The sequence below is a fragment of the Sinohyriopsis cumingii genome, chromosome 10 (genome assembly GCF_028554795.1).
Source record: "Sinohyriopsis cumingii isolate HCF-2022 chromosome 10, ASM2855479v2, whole genome shotgun sequence".
Classification (NCBI taxonomy): Eukaryota; Metazoa; Mollusca; class Bivalvia; order Unionida; family Unionidae; genus Sinohyriopsis; species Sinohyriopsis cumingii.
Window position 1 is genome coordinate 27,863,215 of NC_142970.1, and position 12,009 is coordinate 27,875,223.

The following is a 12,009-nucleotide window of genomic DNA, read 5'->3' on the forward strand; positions in this document are numbered from 1 at the left end:
GCATTTAAGCCAGAAAAGTCGTTGTGAGGTATCACTTCGACTTTCTTCTTTCATGTCCCCCTTATCAGTGTAAACTTCAAAGGGACATCATTCTGGCTCAGCGAAATTAACCGGGGTATCTTAACACGGTACTTAGAAGTAAACATTTGAGCTACCAACCCTAACCGCTTGGTAGGAACCTATGTCCACTTATATTTTCAAAGGGAAGTTGTCACGCACTGTCGTACACAGATTCTGAGCTGTCTAAACCTGATGAAAGGAATTATATCTTTAGAAATAATTAGGGACCACTGCCTACAATTGGGCAGAATAAATTAGGGCGTACACTTTAGAGCAATCAGACTTTAAAGTGACGACCTTAGTCGAAATTCTTTAGTCTGAAAATCTCCTCGACACCGTGGAAAGAATAAAGAGATTAGTGCTTTCCTCGTGAAACAAGAAAGGGACCAGATGGTCGTGGGATAAAAAGAAAGACATGTTTAGTGCTAGGACGCACAAGTCATGAAACAAAACAGCGATAAGGTACGCAATTTTAGCTTCGCGTAATATTCTATTTGATTGTTTTTTTTATGCAAATATGTTTGCTATGAATAGGTTTCAATATTATGTGTCGTTTATTCAATTCATAGAGACGTGTTGATGCTAGAGTTGTTATTAATTAATTTTATTCAATTTCATGGAAAGTGTTGATGCTAGAGTTATTATGCAATTTACTTTCTTAATTATACAGTTATTAATTCATTGGTTAAGTTGATCGCATTAAATCCAAATGTTCATATGTGTAGGATTTCATAGGGTTATATGAAAAAAACTTCCTTTGTTTGCTAGGACGATACAGATATCACGAGTTAATGATAGTTACCTAATTATATCTGATTTTGTAATGCTTAGATAATCTTGTAGGTAAGGATTGTCGTGAGTTACATTTGTGAATTTCATGCAATAGTAATCGAACATGTAGTAGCATATGTAAAAATATACTGTAATATTTGGTTGACGTTCACGTGGTAATTTAAGACTTGCCGCTGGAAGGCGAGGTCAATGTCCTACCGTACAAAGTGAGAATTTGCGCGGTGTGTAGATAGCGACATGCTCTGAATAACGTAAGTAAATTGTATGTACCTCTAGAGAATGGGGTATATATAATTATGGGGTAATTTTGTACTTTAAGGAACAGCTTTCTGAAAAAAAGACGAGACAGTTTGAAGACATGAGTACAGCGTAAGAAAGAAGGGCGAGGTCAGAATAAAAAAGGACCAATAAGTCCATGAAGGAGCAAAGCACAGAGCTTAGAAAGGATGAACTAGGAGACGTTGATATGGTCCAGACAGGAAGGTGATGCAAATCGGTCGTGGACATTGCGCTCTTTTCACCTTTCGTTATGATGATGAAATAAATCCATATCAGACACATATGTTAAATTCTATTGATGTAATCTAACTTGAATTGGAATTACCGTTATTAATTTGTTCTAATTAAATTTGTTATTTTCTTGTCAAAGGGGGTTCGTATTGTTTTATTTCTCCCCAGTATTTTCGCTCAGTTCTCTGATGAAATTCCATTCTTCTTTCACTCCCGCCGGGCTATACTATTGCGGGAGGTCATCCTCTAGATAACGCCAGCCAAACCCAATTAACCACCCCTCTTACTAAGAGGGCGACGTTACACCGATGTTTCTCCAAAAAAGGTTGTGCCTCCTGAAATTGAGGGACGTCCAAACAAAGATATGCCACATAAACTGGGTTAGATTAGTCCAAACAAAGTCGTGCCTTTTAAACTAAGATACATACGTCCGTTTAAACAAAACTGTGTCTCCTACAACCAATGTACGTCCAACCAAAGCTGTGCCATAACAGATAAGAATAAAAGCATCTCTCTGCGTGAAATCAATTTTCTAATCAATTCGCATCAGACGAAAACGATAACTAAACGAAAACAAATTAGTGTATGAACAAAGCAAAAATATAGCAACAACGCAATTTTCCCAATTTAATGTAATTTATGCAAATTACAGCGTTACAAGAGGGTCAGAGTTACACTTAAGGGAATCCGTAGGGCTGGGCACTATTTATACAAGACGTTTCTTTTGATAAGTACTTACCATATTAACGGTGGACACCTTTTGATCTTTTCTTGTAGAAATTAAAATTCCAAATACATTTTTATGCTATTCAAGTATTCACACTTGGTCGTTTGGGGAATATTCGAGTTATTTGTTGAACACGCTCTGATGTTTGTATTTCGCATTTTTAACAACTAAACATGACTTAAGGCCGAACAGCTATAATTAAGATCGGAAATTACTCTGTACTATTTTGAGCCATATGCTATATGTAAAATGTTTACTACCATTTATTTTTGTGTTTACATTCTCTAGTAAAAGAAACAAATTCGAAGATTCCACTTGGAAATTAAGAGTTCTGTCCAATACAAAAAAAGGAAGAGACAATGAGAAAGGCGACCATTATTGAATAGTTATGCCTAGCAATATTATATTCGAAAGAGAGGTCCTTTTCAAAAGTGTTAAAAATATTACACTGCGGTAAGATGAGTTAATAATTTTTAATGGATACATTCAGTAATAACTTGGACGTATGTAAATGTAAAACTATATATATATATATATATATATATATATATATATATATATATATATATATATATATATATATATATATATATATATATATATATATATATATATATATATCTTCAAGGTTTAGAATCTGTCTAGTTGAAGTCTGCTGAGCTGCCCTGGAGTGAATCATTTACCAGCACATTTTAAAATGGAAACATTTAGGGAAACCTCTGCGGGTAGATAACAGCGGCAAGAATAGAATTTAATGTACACACGCTGCTGTCGATGGAGATGTTTCAACCAAGTTTATTTTAAAAATCAATCTTGTCCTACTTGACCCATTGCCTTGTTTATATATCATAAGGCATATTAAATGTAATGTAATTGTTTCAAATAAAACAAAAGCTGTTTCGGAAAGAAAGTTAAAAAATTACATTTTAAACATGTAATCAAACTAAAATGGTTTTGGTTTAAAGTACACAAAATCCTGTCTAAAAAGTATAGTTGAAATATAATAAACATAAAATATATTAGATATATGTACTACTTACTTGTTGACTGATTGGAAGACGTCTGTGACGCAAAACTTGTGATATTGGTTCCTGCTAGCGATGGTGTATTCGTCGTCGTTGTTGTTAAGGACAATTGTGATGGAGAACTCGTACTGTTTACAGCTGACGATGGCGGCGTCGTTGTTGTTGAGGACGACTGTGATGGAGAACTCGTTGTATTGTTTCCTGCTGGCGATTGCATCGTAATTGTTGCTGAGGACGATTGTGATGGAGAACTCGTACTGTTTACAGCTGACGATGGCGGCGTCGTTGTTGTTGTGGACGATTGTGATGGAGAATTCGTTGCACTGTTTCCTGCTAACGATTGCGTCGTCGTCGTCGTTGTTGTTGTCGTCGTTGTTATCGTCGTTGTTGTTCTACACGTAAAGCAGCATTCAGTGGGGTCGGTATAAAAAGAGCACAGTTCTACAACGCAGTTACCAACTCTGTCTCCATATGGACAATCTGCCGGCAGAATGTTGTATATTATTTTCTGTATTTAGGCAATATATTACCCACTCTATCTTTCTATCTAAACAGTAATAACTGTAATAGACGAAGATCCTTGACCAAAGATAAGAGAAACGTACATATAGCATCATATCCTAATAAATGTTCATTGACCGCACACGCAAACAATCACATACTTACTCGTACACACATACACTTACAAACGCGCACACATGCACCTAGAGATATATATTCTATCTTTAGTACATATTACCGAAAGTTCGACCTCAGAAATATTTCTTGGAGGATTAAACTGACAGAATTTGGGTTAACCTATCTTCATTATTTGCAAAGACAAACAGAAACCAGGAAATATAATACTGAAAACTAAAGATTGGGTAAATATGATGAAGTGACATTTTTACATTCCTTGAAATGTTATAAGCTGCTTTACATCATACAGGAGATGAATTGTTAATTTGGAACCACATAGTATGTGAAGAATATCAACGGTCCACATTAAAAGGCCAACAACACCAAGGTTTCGTGGATCCAATTCCTTACGTTTTCGTTTCGCTGTACTACGAACTCAAACCTAGGGAAGCCGAAGCACTTGGTAGAGAGTCAGACTCGTACTACAGAGATCACGGGTTCGATCCCCGCACAGATCATCAAGTGTTAGATGCCTAGGTGTTTCCTTGGAAAAGGCACTTAGCTACCATTTCCTTGGTAAGATTAGGCAAATCATACATACATACATACATACATACATACATACGTACATACACATCATCCATCCATCCATCTATTCGTGTGATGCCATAATAACATACATTTCTGGTGTGTACGGCCATATTGCAGTGACAATGTTTAACATAACCTGTTATTCCTAGAAAGATATGAAAAATATGAACGTTGCTTTTGTGATAATCACAAGGAAAATAACATACACAACCACACACACACACACACTCCATATTCATTGCATCTCTTTGGTATTGTGGTATGCAGGGAAATCATATTTCTTTTTTTTCTACATACATTTAACACTGAGACACTATAATGAAGCAACCCAGCAAAAACACTGGAAAATCGCCTGAAAATGACAGAAAATGTAGTTACACACTAAAATACTTCAGTAAAATATAAATATGTCAACAATATTATGCCAACATTATTACCGAATTTTTGCCTAAGTTCAGTAAAAGACAATTCTCGAAGGATAATCCATTTCATTCGAGTCGTCTGTAATAATCGCTTTGATGGTGCGTTATGTGCTTATGACCTTATTTGGTAAAAATAGGTCCATGTACATCAATGGAGGCTGCATGAGTATTTCATAGTTTTTCCAATCATTGATGGAAATGCCAGAGTGTGTTAAGATTGTATTGGAATGCTTCAACATTTGAGTTCTCTATACGAAAGCTGATTCGGCCAAACAACACGCAGTTGGAAGATCCTTGGTCTTTTACATCAAGTCAATAAATATATCTGAATTATAAGTCGTCACCATTAGGAACTACATTATAGGGACTACTTTTCTTCATAGAGTATCATATGGCGGCGGAAGAAGACAAAGATATATTCGGAATATCGACTACCTTTACTGTTGCAATATATTCGGTGTACTCCACTTGAGGCGAAATACTAAATCCCATCATAAGTATGTGCACACTTACAACTACATTCGAATATTTTTTTCTTTCCTTGACTTATTGGAAATGAGGAAATGGTAGGATATTCCACCTGAAACAATACGGTTAACTTAAACTGATGTGCGAATAGCGATGATTAACCATAGTATTCGGCAAATTTATTTCCACACTAATGTTCCAAAAACGTTCAAAATGTAAAAGTTGCTTGCAACTTCCCATATTTTAAAAAAATAATCGATTGTTCACATAGCAAACATTATTTACCAACACTAATATTCTGAATTATTCTAACTTATTTTATATCTTAAAAGAAATATGTAAAATATAAATTTTACAAGATGACGAAACCTAAAGAATTCCGTCAAAAACGTTTATTGTCGAAATTAGAACAATGTGCTCTATAATGTTACATCACTTCCTTATCAATTTGACATTTTCTAGCCTTTTCGTGATTTGCACGACGGAAAGCTGCCCAGATTGGTGTTAACAAAATATTTTGCATGATCAAAACCTGCTAAAAATTCTTGATATATGTGTATCATCTTGTGATCTTGTCCAGCATTAATGATATCGACCTGAATGTCTCTAAATATGTTGGGCATTAGCCGTTTATGATACCCGCATGTATATTATTATACGTACTAGCCCTTTATGATACCCGCATGTATATTATTATACGGATTAGCCCTTTATGATACCTGCATGTATATTATTATACGGATTAGCCCTTTATGATACCCGCATGTATATTATTATACGGATTAGCCCTTTATGATAACCCCATGTATATTATTATACGGATTAGCCCTTTATGATAACCCCATGTATATTATTGTACGGATTAACCCGACAGGATGTTCACAAAGGTGTACGTACTGCATATAGGAAATACATCCTCTCATGAAATATCAGTTTATTGGAAACGTAAGACACTGTAAAACAAAATGTCAGAATCATAATTCAGAGTGATGTCTATTCGACGTAACTATATTTCTTAACGTTATCGAACTATGTGGCAGATGCTTACCCCATTATACCGCGTTCGGAAGGGTAATCTATGCATACTCTACAATTGTTTATAAATCTAGACTCAACATGCTCGACATTACGATCAGCAATTTAAAGGATATATAATTGTCACCTTGAAGCCATACGTCTATCTATCTATCTATCTATCTGGACGCTTCATTATCCACTAATGTTGTCGTGTGGGGGTTGCACGGTAGGGAAAGGTGGAGTAAATAAGGTATATATAATATAATATAATATAATATAATATAATATAATATAATATAATATAATATAATATAATATAATATAATATGATATAATATAATATAATATAATATAATATAGTATACTATAATATGATATAATATAATATAATATAATATAATATAATATAATACAATATAATAAACAATACATAACAGTCAATATAATTATAAACTCATTCTGAAAGAAAATCAGGTGGAAACTAGTTGGAGGTACATTATATTGCTTCTTGGTTTCTTTCTTTTGCTAAAATGACTGTCTTCGTATCTTATATTGAATTTTAGCTGGTAAACTGTTTTTATATTATTTTATTTTGTTGAAGTATCAAACTTTGGTATCTTTATAAGGGTAAACAGCATCACAATTTGCCTATGATAGCAGCTTCAGAAAGGAAAAATGAAATTATTATTCAGTGAAAACCTACTTATTTGTAAAGTTGCACTATGACAGGGAAGTTTACATACAGTGGTATAGTTGTTAACACCAGTATAGTTGTACTTTTACGCATTACCTGTATATTGGTACATTTACACATTACCTGTAGATTTACACATTACCTGTATATTGGTAGATTTACACAATATTATTGTTTTAAGAATGTACCGTAATGATAACCCGACTCATGAGAAGTCTTATTCCTTCGTGCTTTCGTTGTACCTACTAAGCAAATGCATCATTCGTTAAAAAGATACTTTGCGTTTTTGAGTTCTGTATATTTTCCATCATTTCTTTGTCAAATCACGTTTTTGGTTCATATTTTTTCCGCTTTCTGTACTTTGCGTACATTTGCCACTGTGGGAACAAAATTGGAGATTTTGATCTTGTCGTTTACCAAATGTGACCAATTTGACCATAAAAGCAAAATATTATTACTGTTCTTCGAATGTATTTTTAGATCGTAAACAAAACTGCGCTACTGCGTAATTTTTTTATTTTTTTAATCTGGGACAATTTTTTATAGTACTTTTAGACAATGTAAACAATATGTCATTTTTCTATTAACTATGCACGTCAAAATATGTATGCATCTATGTATGTATGTATGTATGTATGTATGTATGTATGTGAGTGTGTACATGTGTGCGTGCGTTGTATTCCGTGTCTGATCGAATTTAATCCATTTTGTATAATATTTCCTACATTTGCAAGCAATCTCTTCGTATCATTGCCGCTTGTTCTCACCTGTAGAATATACCCAGTTTCTCCAGAACAACAAGGTTAGAAATGTCACACGCGATCGCAGTAATCCCATTTGTATGACGTCGGAATAAGTCAAAGCTATTGAAAATATATATTTTAATCCAGGTCACATCATATGTATGTAGTCTTTTCGGTATGGTTTATTTTATACGTACGTCCTGGAGTGATTACGGACAAGGTACGGCTGAATTCCTTTGATATGTGTGCATAATTAAATTATTCATTCCGTGTCATTTGGTCATCATCATACGTGAGGAACATTTTTCTGCCTCAGTTGCCGCACCAAATCATGGCCTGAATAAAATAGGAGTTGAACAGTTTAACGTCATTCTTCACTCAGTCCATTAGTTTTATTGCTTCTGTTTGATTTGATATGAATATGCACACTTTATTCGTGTATTCCAGACATGTACGATACGTGTGCCGGCAGTGAATGGGTATAGATGCGTATTATGTGCCTCTGAAATCGCCCACCCAGGCAGAAATGACCTACTTTTCAAAGTCTGGGTGAGAATATAGTCTTGAAAATTGATATCCCCTCTCACTGACTCTGGAAAAAAAATAATATAATAAATAATTTTAAATGTAATGTAAGTACTAAGTCAAAGATAAGACTTCCACGTGCTATTTCACGTAACATCATCAACATCTTCGTAAGTCTGTTATAAGTAACGGTATCACCACTTCCGTTCGTATATCATATCCAATTACACGTGTCAGTATCAACACGTCCTCAGAATTCTACGTGCTATTTCATGAAAATTATCATCACTTACGTAAGTCTCCAATGTGGTCTTACCTGTCACAGTATGAACGCTTCATGTCTTTAAGTACTACTGTCTATGTTAAATCTCAAAACAAGCAATAGATATTCCTGGTCAAGAAAATCAATGATGGGCCAATCGTCCAGCCTGACATCTTAGTATAGTGCATAATTTTGAAAAACAACAGGCTATTTTAAAAATTGTTTGGTCCACCAAGAAAGCGCGATGGGCCGATTATCTCTATCGGGCCATTTTATAATTGTAGAGTCTAAAATAAAAGCACGATCGGCCGATTATCTCTAACTGCACATTTCAATATTGTTGGTTCACCCAAAAAAGCCCGATGGCCCGATTATCTATAACGGGTTCTTTTAAAATCGATGAGTCCACTAAGAAAACGCGATAGGCCGATTATTTCTCAACATTGCTCTTTACACAAAGCAAATGCTATAAATAAAGTGATCATACACCTGCCCCATTCTAAACCAAGCTTCATATTTTATGCATTTATTTCAGGTTTATACTTGTCAGGACTTTTCCTGTGTCGTTTTTGAGGACTTTTCCTGTGTCTTTCTCAGGACTTTTCAAGTGTCCTCCTCAGAACTTTAAGGCATTATTGATATTGGTTGTCATGACATTTCCATCAATTGTGAACGGCTAAAAGAACCACGAAAACACGCAGCAAAATCGTCAGTGTCAAAGGGAGGTGGTCTAGGAAAGCACACTATTTAATTTAAGAAAACAAGAATAAAAACTACACTTCGGGTGTGATAACTGCGGCTACAATACAAGTTCTTACCTGAGCAATGTAAAAGTCCGAAAAATCAATAAAGATACCAAGTTTCTTACCTTCATCGGGTCAAATTTCAAGGTCACAATGATGGTATAACATTGTTTACTTCAACAAAATGTAAATATAACATTACCTCAAGGGTACAACATTCATTACCTACGCAGACTGTTAAATCGTACTTCACAGCAAGGGCACAAAATATGTTACCTTTACAGAATTGAAGTCCGATGTCACAGCAAAGGTACAAAATGTGGTACCTGTAAAGAATGTTAAGTCCGATGTCAAAACAAAGGTACAACGCAACGTGCATTGCCTATAACGAACGTAAAGTCCAGTGTCACACCAAGAGTACAAACGTACATTACCTTTAACGAATATTAAGCCCAATGTCACAATAATGGTGCAACGTACGTTACCTATAACGAATGTTACGTCCAAGCACCTATAACGAATGTTAAGTCTGATGTCACAAAAAGGTTACAACATGCATTACCTATAACGAATGTTAAGTCTGATGTCACAAAAAGGTTACAACATGCATTACCTATAACGAATGTTAAGTCTGATGTCACAAAAAGGTTACAATGTGCTTTACCTTTAACGAATTTTAAATCCGATGTCCTAATAAGGGTACAACGTATTCACAAATGTTAAGTCCGAAAACCTACAACTATTGTTAAGTCCAATGAAACAAAAAGGGTACAACGTGCATTACCTATAAAGAATGTTAAGTCCTAGCACCTATAACGAATGTTAAGTCCGATGTAAAAAAAAAGGGTACAACATGCATTACCTATAACGAAAGTCCGATGTCACAAAAAGGTTACAACAAGCAATACCTATAACGAATTTTAAATCCGATGTCCCAATAAGGGTACAACGTATAAACGAATGTTAAGTCCGAACACCTACAACGAATGTTAAGTCCGATGTCAGAAATAGGGTACAACATTCATTACCTATGACGAATGTTAAGTCCAAGCACCAATAATGAATGGTTAGTCCGATGTCACAAAAGGGATACGACGTGCATTACCTATAACGAATTTTAAATCCGATGTCCCAGTAAGGGTACAACGTATAAACGAATGTTAAGTCCGAACACCTACAACGAATGTTAAGTCCGATGACACAAAAAGGGTACAATGTGCATTACCTATAACGATTGTTAAGTCCAAGCACCTATAATGAAAGTTGTCTGATGTCACAAAAGGGGCATAACGTACGTTACCTATGACGAATGTTAAGTCCGATGTCACAAAGAGGGTACAACGTGCATTACCTATCACGAATGTTAAGTCCGAGCACCATTAACAAATGTTAACTCCGATGTTACAAAAGGGTACAACGCGCATTACCTATAACGAATGTTAAGTCCGATGTCACAAAAAGGTTACAACGTGCTTTACCTAAAAGGAATGTAAACTCCGTTGTCCCAATAAAGGTTACGCGTATAAGCGAATGTTAAGTCTGAGCACGTACAACGAACGTTAAGTCCGATGTCACAAAAAGGGTACAACATTCATTACCTATAACGAATGTCAAGACCGAGCACCTATAACGAATGTTAAGTCAGATGTCACAAAAGGGTACAACGTACATTACCTAGAACGAATATCAAGTCCGAGCAATTTTATATCCGATGTCACAGAAAGAGTACAACGTGCATTACCTATAACGAGTGTTAAGTCCGATGTCACAACAAAGGTACAACGTGCATTACATATAATGAATGTTAACTCCGATGTCACAAAATGGGTACAATGTGCATTACCTATAAGGAATTTTAAATCCGATGTAACAAAAAGGGTACAACGTGCATTACCTATAGCGAATATTAACTCCGATGTTCCTATAATGGTATAACGCATAAACGAATATTAAGTCCGAGCACCTATAATGAATGTTAAGTCCGATGTCACAAAAAGGGTACAACATGCATTACCTATAACGATTGTTAAGTCCGATGTCACAAAAAGGGTACAGCATGCATTAACTATAACGATTGTTAAGTCCAAGCACCTATAATGAAAGTTGTCTGATGTCACAAAAAGGGTACAACGTGTATTACCTATGACGAATGTTAAGTCCGATGTCACAAAGAGGGTACAACGTGCATTACCTATCACGAATGTTAAGTCCGATGTCACAAAATGGGTATATAATATATTACATGTACAGAATGTTATGTCCGATATCAAATCAAAAGTGGAAAATGTTACCTGTACAGAATATTAAGTCTGACATCACTGTAATAGTAGAAAGTGTGTTAAAAGATCACAATTTTGAGTCCGGCATCACAGCAAGGGTACAAAATACTGTACAGAATGAACGGCAATGACTTTAGTAAGGGTTTATTAAGTTTGAAATGCAGAGTGTAAAATCCTCAGGACAGGTCACTATGTATCCATTAATCTGGAGACTACACAGAGATAGATGAATAGCTGCTCTTCATCCGACAGTCAGGATTCTGCTTAGATATATAGGGCACGCAGCTCTGTATCAGGCAGTCACGAGTCCATACAGAGATAGAGGACACATAACTTCTGTATCCGGCAGACACGAGACCATACAGAGACAGAGGACACATAACTGTATCCGGGATTCACGAGTCCATACGGAGATAGATGACACATAACTACATCCGCCTGTCCTGATTCTACATAGAGAAACAGGGTACATAAATCTCTATGCAGCAAGCTGGATTGCACTTAAATATATAGGGCACATAGATCTGTAATTG

The 12,009-nt window shown here is 35.4% G+C and overlaps 1 protein-coding gene across 3 annotated transcripts in view; it reads right to left on the minus strand.

Annotated features, from left to right (window-relative positions):
• LOC149789811 (uncharacterized) overlaps positions 1-12,009 on the minus strand; it is a 60,905-nt gene that overhangs the window by 15,112 nt on the left and 33,784 nt on the right. For all 3 annotated transcript variants that reach the window (XM_089971802.1, XM_089971801.1, XM_089971800.1), the window contains exons 2-3: positions 7,692-8,259; positions 3,130-3,594 (exon numbers count right to left, since the gene is read on the minus strand). In XM_089971802.1, coding sequence (XP_089827928.1) covers positions 3,130-3,594; positions 7,692-7,761 — 535 coding nt within the window. In that variant the 5' untranslated portion in view covers positions 7,762-8,259. The remainder of the gene's footprint in view (positions 1-3,129; positions 3,595-7,691; positions 8,260-12,009) is intronic.